At 42.7% G+C, this 15,633-nt stretch overlaps 2 protein-coding genes across 12 annotated transcripts in view; one reads left to right on the top strand and one right to left on the bottom strand.

Annotated features, from left to right (window-relative positions):
• Positions 1–1,506: 1,506 nt before the first annotated feature.
• On the bottom strand, positions 1,507–12,408 carry LOC111975450 (TM2 domain-containing protein 1). Of its 4 annotated transcripts, none has more exons than XR_011481144.1 (7): positions 12,186–12,408; positions 10,395–10,469; positions 8,378–8,486; positions 7,906–7,997; positions 5,515–5,588; positions 2,853–3,041; positions 1,507–2,096 (listed from the first exon to the last, which is right to left on the bottom strand). XR_011481144.1 is itself a non-coding variant. In XM_070447488.1 (7 exons), exons 1-6 carry the CDS (start codon positions 12,316–12,318, stop codon positions 2,931–2,933), a joined length of 594 nt encoding a protein of 197 aa, XP_070303589.1. In that variant the 5' UTR covers positions 12,319–12,408; the 3' UTR covers positions 1,507–2,096; positions 2,929–2,930. The 4 variants fall into 4 exon arrangements, 3 of the variants coding, with proteins under 3 accessions (XP_070303589.1, XP_070303588.1, XP_023859517.1); XM_070447488.1 differs by having other exon boundaries at positions 2,929–3,041; XM_070447487.1 differs by having other exon boundaries at positions 1,507–3,041.
• patj (PATJ crumbs cell polarity complex component) overlaps positions 12,344–15,633 on the top strand; it is a 172,183-nt gene continuing 168,893 nt past the window's right edge. For 6 of the 8 annotated variants that reach the window (XM_070447485.1, XM_070447482.1, XM_070447481.1 and 3 more), the window contains exons 1-3: positions 12,344–12,428; positions 13,622–13,680; positions 13,822–14,000. In XM_070447485.1, coding sequence (XP_070303586.1) covers positions 13,659–13,680; positions 13,822–14,000 — 201 coding nt within the window. In that variant the 5' untranslated portion in view covers positions 12,344–12,428; positions 13,622–13,658. Of the gene's footprint in view, positions 12,429–12,813; positions 13,122–13,621; positions 13,681–13,821; positions 14,001–15,633 lie in introns of those variants that run through there. The other 2 variants (XM_070447479.1, XM_070447480.1) reach the window with 2 other exon arrangements.

Raw genomic sequence — 15,633 nt, 5'->3', positions numbered from 1 at the left:
GCCGATCTTTATATTTGGGCACTGTAGAAATGGACTGAAACCTCAGAGTAGCAGTTAATTTCTCTGGATTGCTTTTTGAGTAGGGATAACTACTGGGTGCTTTGRTTGTGAAGGTAGTTGTATGTGTCAACACAAACTCATCTGCAAGAACTGCAGCTTTCGCAAGAGTGAGATCCTTGTGCTCATAAATGTAGGTCGCAACCTTTTTGTGAAGGCAATTCTTGAACTGCTCGAGAAGTACGAGTCTTTAAATCCTCAAGGTCCTCGACCTCTTGAGAACGACACCACCGATCAAAAAGACATGCGGACTCAGTGGCTTTGTGATTCTGTCTTTTGTAATTTACATCAATGTTGTCGGTATGCTTCTGGGACTAACTCGTAAGCCCGAAGGAGAGCAGCATTAACAGTGTCATAATCTGAACTCTGGTCAAGAGATAAAGCGGCGTACACTTTCTGAGCCTATCCCACAAGAACACTTTGGAGGAACAGTGACCAAATATCTCGCGGCCATTTTAGGGATGTGGCAATCCGCTCAAACAGAGTCAAATATACATCCACCTCGTTTTCATTGAAAGGCGGTACAAGCCGGCTGTTCCGACCAAAATCAAACTATTGAGGGTACAGGATGGCCTGACTGGATTCYAGTYTTTCCAGATCTATCGCTCTCTTATCCCTCTTTGTCTTCTTTGCCTRTCATCTTTAGTCCACAGAAGTGAAAAAGACGTTTGGCCTTCTTTATGATTTACGTAATATATAGTATATTGTCTAGCTCGGAAACTAGTTGCGCTGAAACTTGCCGTTCAATCTGACACGGAGTACACTATCAGCAGTTCAACGGCAAACGTTGAGCCCATTGGAGGAACTATGTGTGCAGGGATGGAACTATGTGTGACCATCCCTGCAGGATGATTGGCAGTGACCAATCATCCTGCAGGGATTTCAGAGGTCAGGGAAATGACACGCTAGGTCTCAGCATCCATCCTGCAGATGAAGACAGATCTTCTCCCCCTGAAGTATCCCTACTGTCATCTTTATTACAAAGGCTGCAGCAGGGGTGCTTGGGAAAAGTCACAAGGCAGAGCCATCTCAGCTTTCTGCTGAGGTCTGGGGTGTGTTGCCCTGCTGTGCGTCTGCGCGATGGGGGACCCGGTGTACTCTCACTGGCCTGATAGATGAGCTACATGAGCCTGAAAGCCATCTTTAAAACATATGGGTGTGACACTCCTAATCTACACAGTGCAACAGAAAGTGACGGGGAGAATGTGTTGTACAGTAGGTGGGCGGGCTGGATATTCTAGATGTGGTATCAGTATGGATATCCGACACTGCTACGGTGAATACAGCGGTTCATCGATTTGTTATAGCCAGAGTTGTGTTGCAGCGGGAGGTTGCTTGCTGTGGAGGGGGTTCGTTGTGAGGACTGTTTGAGGGCATAGGAGCGGAGTGTGTTCCTTTACGAAAGTCATTTTAATGGAGGGATAACGTCATTTACAAAAGGCGGCCATGTTCATTAAATGATCACTTTATTTACAAAAATCTCAAATGACAAATGAAAGCAAAAAGACAGTCATACAGTACAATTAGTTCCCTTGCTGCCAGACATACTCAAAAACCACAGATGACATTATATTTACAGTACACCGTTCTCAGTGCATATTCTAGATTCTCATAGGAGTATAACAACGATGACTTGAAGCACTATGGTGGTGGTCATCAACCCACTGGTACTGGAGAGCTACACAGAGTGGGTAATGTTGTGTTGGAACAAATGCCTGTAATGTAACCCTCCGGGACCTGAGCTTGTGACCACGGGTGAATCTCAAGTCTTTCCTTGTTTCCTTGTATCCTCATCTCCTCAGATTTGATCTTCAAATGCATTTTGAGGAGAAGACAAGGAATGAGGGACAAAGAAGCAAGGAGAGACTAAGTCTCGCTTCACAGGCTCTACTCCTGACATTGGGGGTACATGCAGACAGGAGAAGTGGACTCGGAATAGTTCGTATGTACTGGTCGGGTGAAAAATAGGATGCCAAAAGAGGGGCATAATTTAAAAACGACAGCATTCAGACAGCATGTTGTTGTTTTTCARTTTCGCCCTGAAACGACAGAAAAGAGGTTGCATGCAGTATTTTGTTGTTGTTGAACTTATATATTTGATAGAGTCCATGTTAAATTCCCATGTGATGCCTAGCAGACTGTACAGTGTGGGCTCATGTACATGTCATTTTGAATGTCATACAGATGTAATAAGTGGACATTCAAAATGACACACAATATATACAAAAGTATGTGGACACCCCTTCAAATTAGTGGAATCGGATCACGCCCTTTCCTGTTTCAGCAGGACAATGCCCCCGTGCAAAAAGCAAGGTCCATACAGAAATGGTTTGTRGCGATCGGTGTGGAAGATCTTGACTGGCCTGCACAAAACCCTGACCTCAACCCCATCGAATAACTTTGGGATGAATTGGAATGCCGACTGCGAGCCAGGCCTAATCGCCCAACATCAGTGCCCAACCTCACTAATGCTCTTGTGGCTGAATGGAAGCAAGTCCACGCAGCAATGTTCCAACATCTCGTAGAAAGCCTTCCCAGAAGAGTGGAGGCTGTCGTAGCAGCAAAAGGGGGACCAACTCCATATTAATGCCCATGATTTTAGAATGAGATGTTCGACGAACAAGTGTCCACATACATTTCGATATGTAGTGTATGTACACCGTTAGATGAAAAGACGTGCAAACTGTTATAAAGAGATCTCTCGTGGACAGAATTCATAACATGTAAATGGTAGCTGATGCAGTTACATGACATGTTTGTTCTGGGTTTCCACAATTACACCACGAATGACTCACCAAAGCCTGTTGTCTCTAACATGCTACTAGTGTACCCCGGTGCGGCGTGTCTAACATGCTATACTCGTGTACACACCCTCAGGGTGAGATCTGGGTTCTTCTATAGGTGTCGTTGGTAATGGAGAGGCGTGTGAGTCTGGCACCGTAGTGGTCCACTATGTAGTCAGACTTATCCGATGGACCCACTATCTAAAAGGAAGGAACAGAGGAAAGACATCAGGTTACACACGGTGAAAACCTGGGTCCAGCAGATAATACACTTCTGATTTGGTACTCAGCAATCGCAGCAGTGGGACCAGTGAACTTACACACACAGCTGAGTCCAGCTACAGCTGGGCTACTAGTTAACCCTCTGATAATGAGTTTGTGACTAGAGTGTGTTGTATCCAAGTAGATCAACATTGGCGAGGCATTCCAGCCRTTTAAGGGACTTTGGCCAGATAAAGGATTTCTGAAGTGTTAAATCAGACTGGCAGATTTAGAAATGGGCAGGCCGGTGGCATGACCGATTCAGTTCAGACAGCACCCACAACCAGACTGACAATTTCCATGTCAAGTGTCAACTCCCTCAATCCAAGACTCTCTGCTGTACAAACCAAACACACCTCAGAAGGCTCTACATGGAAATCCAAGACCTTCAATTGCTTGAATCCCTGTCTGATACCCATTTAAAAAACACACTGCTCCAACAATCCACGTCCCATCTATCTATCACCTGTGTCCGTCTCTGCTCTACCTAGTTTGCAAATTGGAAGTTATCAGACATAATTCATCTGGCGTGGACCTCTGTATTTCGAGAGAGAGAGAGAGAGGTCCCAAACCAACCACGTACAGCTTCCTCCTCTCCCCCAGTCATAATCAATGAATATAAATTATCACATGTCCCAGGTGTTTACTCATTACTTCTCAAAGATGCATTTGCCCGCTCTGACGTTGCTTTTAGTCGAGGTAGTTAGCCGTTAAAATATGGGGCTTTAGCGTGACGTCTAAATGGGCTGTCCGGGGACGCGGAACTCTTTATCAAAATTGTCACTCTTTAAAAAGGCGGAGAACGAGAGAACCTGGACGCAGCCTATACAGCTAATTGAGAATGTAAGTGTTTTGCTGTGCGCGACAGCCGAAGCCGCTTAAAAGCATTGCTCTCTTAGGGCCTTCAATAAGAAATTAGGAAAACAATAAACAGTGCGCCCGTCGCCTCGCTTAATCAAAGTGGCCGAACGCACGCCAACGCCCCTTTCTAAGGAAATAGCGGCTTTATAAAGGCCTGGGGAGGACGAGAAAAAGAGGTAGGTAACTAGCGAGACAAAGGGTATACTGTTTCTCTATCACGGTTTGTGTTTTTGTCTCAGATGTGATACAGGGAACTGTTATGGTAAAATTCTGGAAAGTCGCATTCATGACGCACAGTTCTAAAATGACACACCACTACTATTCTATACGGTAAAAACATATTTTTAAGTATAAGGACACGGGTTTCATTCAACACGTTTAACTATAATGAACAAACCAAACAAATAAGTGTGCTTTTCGTTCTAAAACATCCGGCCATGTTGACAATGAGTTAAAGCTAAAGGCTTGCTCTGTCCACGTGGACCGTGGTCTTATTCACAACCCTAAGTGTATACCGTAGCAAAAGTGTTTGCAACAGAAAGCGGAAAAAATTGTTACTTTCCCCCCCCCAAGTAGTCCTTCCCTGTTTTGGCCGACTTGCTTCCATTTGGTTCCTAGTGAACACGAACCATGTATGGCATCCTGCAAACACTGGTTCCTTAATGGAGACGGTGAAGGTAAAGAGGGGTGAGCTGAGGCCCTAACAGGATGACAAATGGACTGGCCTCTCTTTGTCAGGCTCGGGGGCCATAAATGGGGGGTTAGGGGGGACCGAGGAGGAGGGGAGGATGGGGCTAGAGAAGCCCCTTTGCGAAAACACACCACAGTCTCATTAACCCCCATTCATAGAGAGGTTAGTGCTGAGCAGAGGGCCACACAGACACAGGTGCTCTTCTGAATACAAACAGACACACACACACACACACAGCGTCTTCCTGACTGGCTTGGCTATGCTTCTGTTCAGTGTTACGTGGCCTGCTCTGATTAGTGTGTGTGTGTTGCGTGACCATTGCATCAAAGCCCAGGCTGTTCTGTAAAGACCAACTTTGCTCCACTCGTTTGATTACCATCACTGTTAGGGTTCAGACACACCAGCGCGCTGAACTATCGCCAGACAAACGCTACATCCCACATTCGGTGCGACTTGTGCGAGCATTTAGCGGAAGAGAGCGACTGTTTATTGACGGGGGTACGCTCAAATTGAGAAACTTCTTTTGAAATCGTAGAAATAGCTTTGTAAAACATACAATTATCATACTGATAACACCACAGTGGTTTCCTAAATTCTGTTTGCAGTGTGACCCAACAAGTCTTTTAATGTTTCTTGTGGCCAACCAATGTAGTCATCTGCTGTGACCCAAAAGGAATGAGCTTCTACCCACAATTAGGGATCACTGACCTAACACACCCTTGTCACCGCCGCATTGGATGCATAAACAATTACTTTCAATGTCACTGTGAGAAGACCATGGATTTTCACACACATAACCAACAGATAGAGGGATTACTTAGCAGCTCTGTGTTCCACAGCTGTTCCCTGAATGCCACTTACCTGCATTGAGATCAACATGAAATCCACCAAGCTCCCAATCCCACAGAAGCCCACAGTGCAGAACTTGAGCAGCCCTAGAGAGAGGGAAAGAGAGAAGCAGAGAGAGACAGAGAACGAAAGGGAGACACATAGTCAATGTGGGATGAAGCTTAAAGGGGCACACCATGTCTCTTTAAAGTAGGCATAAATAAAAATCCTGCCTGGCCCCTAATCATAATTTGCTACCTATTGTGTGAGCAACGCTTCGTTGTTTACATGAAAACTCTCCCATCCAGGCGACTGGGCAACGTTTCAGTTTATCCCCCGTGTTCCGTTCCAACTTTGCCCGTGTGTCGCTGAATGGGAAATTAACTTGCGAGGCGAAGGTGAACAATTTGGAACGCTTTCAGTGCTGGGTGAATATGTGTCTGAGTGGAGAGGGTGTATGTGTGAGCGTGTGTTTTTTTTTGCTGCCTGCTTTGCTTTCAGAGAGAAATGGTGCTAAGTCAACTTTGTTTCCAAAACAACGGAGGATTGTGAACAACAGGTCTTTATCGGTGAGAGGGGCAGTGAAGTGGAGTATGAGTGTGTGCAGGTTGTGCTTTAACTGTGCAGTGAGAGTGTGAATTGGCTGCATGAAAGCCCAGAGCAAGGGCGGTCATTCAACTAGACACATTCTCCTTTCAACATTCAAATATCACTAGCCTACAACATAGTCAAATCACCGCACTACCCATTTCTTAGGGGGGGGTGACATCCCTGGGCAAAGGCTACTGGTGCTCACTAGCCCCACATCTTCCACACGCACACAGCTAAATGATGAGAATCTTAAATTGCAGGCAAATTCTGGAAACGGCAACTCTTGTGATTAAAACACAATTACTCCAAATCATTATTAACAACATTGTACATTTCTCTATTGGGGGGGTTACGTAGGTAGCTTTGTTGATTTTTAAAATMATGGCCATCAGGTGTCTGCTCTACAAAACCACGGCCCATCTTGCCAGCTTAATARGCCACTGTTCCATGGTGATGCCCACGCCAACCGTGCCAACCCACGCGCTGCTAAGTGCAGCCTGTAAAGCTTGCTCATGCCTGTCCACAGTGTGGCTCTGCGATGCCTACGTACCCCATACTAGTAGGAAAAACAAAAAAGACCCTAAAATGTGGAGAATCTTGGATGTATTTTTACAGCAAATAAGCCTTGCAAATACTTGAATAGAATATATAATAGATACATAGCACACCAATACTCGTCCTGAACTTTACAGCAGGGCTCTCCAACCCTGTTCCTGGAGCGCTACCGTCCTGTAGGTTCACTTCAACCCTAATGTTACGTTCCCCAGTTTCTGTGTTGRAGTTTGTGTATTTGAGTGTGTGTGTTTCAGGAGATGGCTTCCTGAATTCTCCCCAAGCAGCTGATTGGTCAGCCCCATTGATGATTGGAGCTGACCCCGCCCCCTCGTCAAATTACAGCTGTATCCGATTAGACTCCTTCTGAAGCTATATAAAAGCCAGTGTTCTGTTCAGGAGAGAGATGACTGCTGAGAGAGGAGGCTGATGGCTGTGGGTTATTTACTGTGTTGGTTGTTCTCAGCGGGAGATGATTAGTATGTCCTGTGATTTCTTTGTTGCCAGTATATTTGTAGCCGGTCCTACTAAGGTATGTCTATGACAAAAGGACTGTGTTTTTGATTGTGAAATGGTGTTTTGTTTGTTCCCAGGGGGGATGGGGAAGGCACCTAGYGAGTGCTTAGTCAAGAGGCCCGCGGGCATACATATACCCGTAGTACATTCACTGTCTAGGCACACTAGGTAAGACCTGGGCGGACCACCCCCTGTATTTTGGTTAGCGCACCAGGTGGTGCTAAGTTAGGTAAGTAGTGGGTGGGTAGGCAGGTAAGGTAGGAGAGGGGGCTTTGATATTTACTTTCTTTTCTTTGGTTCCGTCCAGCACCTGTTCCCCAAAATTACTGTGACGGAATAAAATCCTTGTAAACTGTACAATTCTCTGCCTTTTGTCATCCTTACGCACACCTACAGTCCATACCTCTTTCACTTCAAGGAGAGTTGAGTTGTAGCAGGGTGTCGCGTTCCCTCTTCATATAGGCGTGCGTAACACCTAATAATTACCTGGTTGATAAGCTGAATTAGGTTAGTTACAACTGGGGTTGGAATGAAAACCTACAGGAGGGTAGCTCTGCTTTACAGCAATGATAAGTCAAAGGTCATACTGTAAACCAGGGGTATTCAAATCTTACCCTACGAGGTCCGGCGCCTGCTGTTTTCTGTTCTGATATTGAATTGCACCCACCTGATGTCCCAGGTCTAAATCAGTCCCTGATTAAAGGGGAACAATGAAAAAACGCAGGGGAACTGGCTTCAAAGTCCAGAGTTGAGTTAGAGGCCTACCTAAAGCTGGGTATCCCAGGTAGAAGCGATCAGCTCCTAACCACCCCAGGAAGAGGGACAAGGCCACTGCTATTTTGTAGGAGTAACCGCTCCTGCAAAGAAATCCCATTTTAGTTTGAAGCAGTTCACTAACGCTTTACATGTGTAGACATCACATATGATGGGGTATTATTTAGGCTAATCAATATCAAAAAATACTTTCAGGGTCATATTCACTAGGCATGAAACAGGAAGGTACTATCTGGTGTGTATTAACTTGGAACAAAATGAAAGCAAACAGAACAAGGAGGGACCTACCTGACTTTTCCCAATATAAATATTTTGCTACGGTGTGCACTAATGAATACACCCGACCATGTCCAATAAGAAATGTTTGTTTCGGTTTTCCGTTGCAAAACGTTTTGCTATGTTGTGCCCTTATAAGTATTCAACATTTCCACAGTGCCGAATGTCTGGTAAAAAAGATACATACACATTCCTGCAGGGGATGCTCTGGTTGAAGCCCACTTCCTCTCCGCTGAACCGAAACTCTGTCCCGTTGGACAAGCGGCAGCTGACATTCGGAGCAGGTAGGCATTCCACTAAAGAAAACAGATAGGCTAGGCTAAATCAAAACAAAAAAACACGTATGCACACAGGAAAAACATGTGTCGATTGATTGTGAGTTTGGGTACTTACACACAGACACAGATTCAGAGCTGTCATATATTGTATAGATTTTATATACAGTGCTTTCCACATTTTGTAACGTTACAGCCTTATTCTAAAATGTATTGAATTGTTTATTTCTCATCAATCTACACACAATAACCCAAAATGAAGCAAAAACAGGTTTAGACATTTTTGCTGATTTATAAAAAATAAAAAAATGATATCACATTTACATAAGTATTCAGACCCTTTATTCAGTACTTTTGTTTAAGCACCTTTGGCAGCGATTACAGCCTTGAGTCTTCTTGGGTATTACGCTAAGCTAGGCACACCAGTATTTTGGGAGTTTCTCCCATTCTTATCTGCAGATCCTCTCAGGCTTTGTCAGGTTGGATGGGGGAGCATCACTACACAGCTATTTTCAGGTCTATCCAGAGATGTTTGATCGGGTTCAAATCCGGGCTCTGGCTGGGCCACTCAAGGACATTCAGAGACTTGTCCGAAAGCCACTCCTGCATTGTCTTGGCTGTATGCTTAGGGTCGTTGTCCTGTTGGAAGGTGAAACTTCGCCCCAGTCTGAGGTCCTGAGCTCTCTGGAGCAGGTTTTCATCATGAATCTCTCTGTACTTTGCTCGGTTCATCTTTCCCTCGATCCTGACTAGTCTCTCAGTCCTTGCCGCTGAAAAACATCCCCACAGCATGATGCTGCCACCATGCTTCACCGTAGGGATGGTGCCAGGTTTCCTCCAGCTGTGACACTTGGCATTCAGGCCAAAGAGTTCAATCTTGGTTTCATCAGACCAGAGAATCTTGTTTCTCATGGTCTAAGAGTCCTTTAGCCGCCTTATGGAAAACTCCAAGCTGGCTGTCATGTGCCTTTTACTGAGGAGTGGCTTCCGTCTTCCCACTCTACCATTAAGGCCTGATTGGTGGAGTGCTGCAGAGCTGGTTGTCCTTCTGGAAGGCTCTCCCATCTCCACAGAGGAACTATGGAGCTCTGTCAGTGACCATCGGGTTCTTGGTCACCTCCCTGACCAAGGCCCTTCTCCCCGATTTCTCAGTTTGGCCAAGCGGCCAGCTCTAGGAAGAGTCTTGGTGGTTCCAACCTTCTTCCATTGAAGAATGATGGCGGGTACTGTGTTCTTGGGGACCTTCAATGCTGCAGAAATGTTTTTGTGCCCTTCCCCAGATCTGTGCCTCGACACAATCCTGTCTTGGAGCTCTACGGACAATTCCTTCGACCTCATAGCTTGGTTTTTACTCTGACATGCACTGTCACCTGTGGTGTGTCTTTCCAAATCATGTCCAATCAATTAAATGTACCACAAGTGGACTCCAGTCAAGTTGTAGATACATCTCAAGGATGATCAATGGAAACAAGGTGCACCTGAGCTCAATTTCGAGTCTCATAGCAAAGGGTGTGAATAGTTATGAAAATAAGGTATTTCTGTTTGTATGTTGCTTTAATTTTTTTTAAATTAGCAATAATTTCAAAAAACCTGTATTCACTTTGTCATTATGGGGTACTATGTGTAGATTGATGAGSGAAAAATGAATTTAAGCAATTTTAGAATAAGGCTGTAACGTAACAAAATGTGGAAAAAGTCAATGGGTCTGAATACTTTCTGAATGCACTGTATAGCCTATGTATTTCAGTAAGCATTTTGAAAATGAAGGACATATTAAAAATTATGTGTCCTACCTAATCAGCAACCATAACAATTCAGTTTTAAAAACAATATTTAAACTCTGACTTTATAGGGAGGACCTTGGGTCACCCAAAGACAATTCATGTTACCCACAAAATACCACATACATTGAAATGCATAACCACTCACCCCAAGCTATCATGTCCTTGCAGTTCGCAGGTTCTTGAGTGGCATCATCTATCCGGGGTTCTTTGCAAAGATACTTGAACAGCATTAAGGCAATGACCAAATAGGAACGATCACTCACAGCATATTAAATAATACAACATATCAAACAAGTTGTGCTTGTGTCATGATGTTGATATGCTGCACCCATTCAGTCAGTCATTATCATCAGCATTCTGAGGAACACTACATTACACAACAATAATGTATAGAGGTAACTAGTTATCTAGCTAGCTTTTAGAGCAAGATGTACTCTTAAGGAGCCTACTGTTACTCCTTAAGGTCCAAGGACCATATGTTATTTTCAGAGAGACTGGCTCTGGCAGCCATAACAGCCAAATACTCCATCTAAACGTGAATCGATTCTCAATTGCGATATGGTTCTAGAAACATAAAGCCCTTTACTTTCATATCACATTAAAATAAATCAACAAATGCAAAATGTACACTGTTTTAACCGGCTCTATCACAGTTGCAGCCAACAGTATTTTTCAGTGAAAAAACATTTCTGGCGGCCTTCTTCCGTTACACACTAGATCATTGCTGCGGGATATAGATACATTGAAATAATTTTGCCAAATTAGGCAAAAAAAATAAATAATGTCCACTAAATATTACTCATGTCTATACAGACATAAATAAAATAATTCAAAAAGGGCTACCACACTAAAGAGCATAATTTATCTACAGAGATCAATGGCGCCTAAAAACTAGCTATGGATTAAGTTTTATCACAAGCACTTAAAGTCGGGAAGGCTGTAATTTGGGCAGTGTGCTTACAAACTGGTGTAAACCTTCACAAGTTTTGAACAGGCTATATTTCAGAAATTACCAAGAGAGACTAGCYTCTACCATACCCAACAATTGACAGCAATAGGCTTCTGATATTTATTTTACAAAAGCCTACTTACAGGCCTAACCTATTTTAAACTAAATACGGAGCACACAATTAAAGACTGAWCAAACTTAATTTAGCCAAKGAAAATGTCTCAACAGAATGAAACAAAACACGTTTTATATATTTAAAGAACTGGTTTAGATAAGTAAATAGGCCTACATTAATAACAATGACATGCAATAACAACAATGATAAAACAAATGATTATGAATATGAACAAATTAATAAAGTTCCAAAATTGTATCCTACCTGAATAGCAAGTTGCACAGTAGCCTGCATTTGGCAATTTGTGTGGTATAAAAATAAATTCTGCTCATGTCTTCTATCATGTAAATGACGTAGAACTGCATGACATTTGTTTTTATGTAATGCCAATGTTTTTCCAGATCATGCAAAATAATAATAATGGAAATCCTAAATAAGTATCTGCTCAACTGTATGCCACTACGTCAATGTGATTATAGATGCATGCAATGCTTTATTACATATGTTTTTRTCTCTCTCGCTGTAACGTGGAGATATGGCCTTGTGGGAACAGAACAGTACACTAACCCTGTTAAAGATGTGTATCAATTTAAACTTTTTTATTTTCCCCTGGTATTAAAGATCCGCGTATGCTTCCAAAACCGTACCGCAAGCGATGCATGTTAATGTTCAGATCCGAGACCGTTTCACAATTTGATTAGRTAGCTATATTGTTTCCCAAAAGTACACACTATGCAGGCTTATGTAGTCAGCTATCCAAGCAAAATCATGTTAACAGATAGAGCTAGACAGATAACGTTAGCTAGCGAACTTGAATAAAAACCCTGTCATCATTGTCGTGATTTGCTAAAAATTCAATGTAAAAAGATATTGTCCCAAGCGTAGACTTTTACAGCTATCGACATCATTTCCGAGAACAAGTTGAAAATGGCAATACGTGCAGTAAAAGAAGATGCTCAACGATAGAGTCCGTAAACAAAACAGCCGACTCCTGTGAGACGCCATGTTGAATGTTGACAACACGCCCACACTTCGTCACGTGACATCAGAAGTTTTTAAAGCCACACATCTGAGTACTGTATCGTCCAAGACCCAACTCCTGTGATTTCGTACCAGTAAGACTTGTTTTCATCTTTAAAAGTAGTTGAACTGATAACTTTGAACTTAAGCATTCTTACCATTCAAGTGAAAAACTAATTTAGTGTTGTAATATGCAAAAAACAACATGCTAATGCTATGCTAGCAAATAAGTTTATGAATCGCAACAGCTTACGTTATTAGCTAGCTAACAACAAGTATAGTACTACTGACAGTAGCTAGCTGACTCACTGAAGTTGGCTAGCTATCTAACGTTAGCTGAATATTTCGAGAAGCTCTGGTAGCATTTATCGTTACAAGTTGTTTAATGGGGTTATATTATCGCCCGACAAAAGGCAAAGCTGTGTTGTTTTAAGAACCTAACTAGTTAACCGTACTTACTCAAACAAACGTTTTTTTTTTACTTCATGCTTTGAATTAGTTATTCAACTAACGCTACAGCTACGCACGACCAATAGAAACAGATGATGATTCTGTGCACCTGTTGCATGTAAAGCAAAACAGGCGTTACTCCTTTAGCTAGCTAACGCTACGTCTCTAAAGTTATTAGGCCTTTACAGTATAACGTTAAACCTTTCTGATTTTGTGGATCCTTTTTGCCAYTACTGTACTTTATTTATCTTTCGCTTGACTTTGCTGATTTAAAAATAAATAAATWACTTCCTGCTTCAGGTAAGGTGCGGATTCGGTGATAAACTTCCGCCGTACAGGTAGGGTGTGAAAGAAAATATATCGCTAACTGTTACAAGATAACTTTAAGCTTATGTTGCTTRATCGTCTTTTGATTTTAGCTAATATAGTAGCCTAACTTCCTCGAGGTTTGTCAACATAATATATTGCCACAAAAGCTAGCCTGTGTCTGTCGAAACTTGTTCACTGGCAATGTAAATAACCCATGGTGTTGCTAACAAAAGGACGATTGTGTATTTGACAAAGGCACATTGACCCACTTTTAGTTGCCACCAAACTAGAGTTTGAATTGAACATAGAAGACTTACAGTACTTTTGTATAGTGTTCAAGACATGTTGTTTAGGCCTAGACTATTTGATTGACCGAGCTCAAAATCAGTTCCACTTTGCCCCTACTACATAATCAGTTGTATTGTTCTTGATGGGCCTTTTATTTGATGTATTGGCAACTGCCTAAAGGTGATTCATTGTTCTATGTTGTGTGTTTCATGTTTGCACCTCTCCTCTTAATTCCTTACAGGTTGCATCACAAAATATACCCAGACAGAGGGAGGACAATGTATGAAAATGTTCCAACAGGTACATTTATCTGCTCTCATTATTGAACTGTTTAATGAACAGTATGGGATATACATGTGCAAAAACGATGCTTTTCACAATTATCAAAAATGTTGTGTATGTGTACATGCATGTTTCCATGGGCCTGTGTGTGTGCCTCAGTCTCCACAGTGGAGCGCCAGCAGGTGCTGCAGGCCTTGGAGCGGCTCCAGGCTAAGATGGCCCAGAGGGAGGAGTGGACCCACAGTGAGAGGCTGGGGGTGCTGAGGGACGCCCTACAGAGCCCACTGCTAGGACACATCCTCACGCTGCAGCACTCCATCAAACAACTCAAAGACCAGGTAATAATCAGAGAATGACGTGCAATCTGTCTTTGAGGACCCATGGCTTCGGAATGGAGCATAATGATGATGGAGTGAGATATGGACTTTTTAATTTGTTATGTGGCCCATTTATGATTAAGGCTTTGTCGGATTATTTGAGTTTGTAACCCAACTTATAATAGCCGACATTTATCCCAAGTTAATATATCCCAAGAGAAAGTTGATTGTTAATGCCTTGTAACATTTCTGATTTGTATAAAAATGTTGAAACCCCTCAATGTCAGTGTTTGTTCAGTCTACAGAACACAGCATTCTGAACCTTTTTCTTTAGCTGAAAAGGAGGCGTCAAAAAAAGCAGCCTGGCACTTTCATTCATTTGTATTCTGATCACGTTTTTATTGATGTAAAAAAAAACGCCTTACTAACAATAAACAATCCACATGCCAAATTAAGATAATGGCAATAACCGATGCCTGCCTTCATATTCTAAGTGCTGCGAAGGTCAGCCGAGTGTCTATGAATGCGTCAGGTGAAAACCTATAGCGGGATAGAGAGGCGGAGGTGGTGGCACTGGTGGGTCGGCTCTTTTGTGGATCTATCAAGCTTTAATATCTACTGTCTGGGTTTGAGTAACTGCCTTGTCGGAGATGTATTGATGAATTGGCGGGGGAAAGCTGCTCCGTCAGCCTGGGCTAAATAAACAGGAGACTGATAACTTTCCACAATGTGAGTCTAAAGGTCATTAATACATTACCTGTTTGGGACCGGCCAGAGCTGCTACTGCTGCAGAGGAATCTATTGATTTTGTTACCCCCCCTTTTCTCCCCCCTTTATTTTTCTTCTTTTAGTTTGCAGACGTTGTCTCCACATGTAAAGGCACCATTGTTTCTCTTGCTCTTGTATCTACTGCAACGCTAATCTGCGGCCCTTTTTCCTATCGTGGGAAAATTGGATGTGAAAGAATGCAGCTTACGGTTGGATTTTGGTTGAAGAAAGCAGCCTAGAATGGCAGCATATCCTTTTTTTGTGTGGCTTTATCCAATTAGATATCTCTCAACTTGTATTTTTAGTCACATAATCACATTACCCCCCTAGTGTCGATTGACTCACCTGTATGTCAGTCTAAGTAACATTATAAAAAAAGCAAAATCCACATCAAAATCCACCAGTTTAAGCAAGAGAGATGTTTTTTTTGCATTGCCTGCGTCTCAATCCACCGCATCTGCCGATGTAGCGCTCCCACATCTGCTGTGAAAGGTGGCAGAGCTAGACCGGTGTTTGTCAGACCGTGAGACATCCCGAAAATCCGTCTTCTCACAAAAAAGTCAGTAGCGTCCAAACAGTTTAGCCCACTTTGGAAAGGGGTGACWCCCACCCCAAACATATTTGGCTGTCCTTTTTGCCAATTATGAATGTGTTATTCAATGCTTTTCTATGGGCTATAGAGTAGTAAAGGCCAAAATCAATATTTTATCAATACATGTTTTTATATATACCTAAAGGGGTTCTAAAATTCAAATTCAAATAGCTAATTGATCTGTAGTATGACCATCTTTAAACAATTCCATGTGTCAGCTAAGCACCCCCTCACCCAACGTCTTAGACTCTAAAGAATTAACAACAATTATTTTACTATATATTTTTTGTAAAC

The sequence above is a fragment of the Salvelinus sp. IW2-2015 genome, linkage group LG16 (assembly GCF_002910315.2).
Source record: "Salvelinus sp. IW2-2015 linkage group LG16, ASM291031v2, whole genome shotgun sequence".
Lineage (NCBI taxonomy): Eukaryota > Metazoa > Chordata > Actinopteri > Salmoniformes > Salmonidae > Salvelinus > Salvelinus sp. IW2-2015.
Note: the sequence above shows the minus strand (reverse complement) of the source record. Positions and strands in the feature narration are given on the sequence as shown.

Coding starts and splice junctions, on each gene's coding strand:
- LOC111975450 (XM_070447487.1), bottom strand. CDS start 12,318: ATGGCGTCTCACAGGAGTCGGCTGTTTTGTTTACGGACTCTATCGTTG. Junction 7,998..8,377: donor AGCATCCCCTGCAGGAATGT/GTATGTATCTTT, acceptor ATTTCTTTGCAG/GAGCGGTTACTCCTACAAAA. Junction 5,589..7,905: donor CCTGGGATACCCAGCTTTAG/GTAGGCCTCTAA, acceptor CCCTCTCTCTAG/GGCTGCTCAAGTTCTGCACT.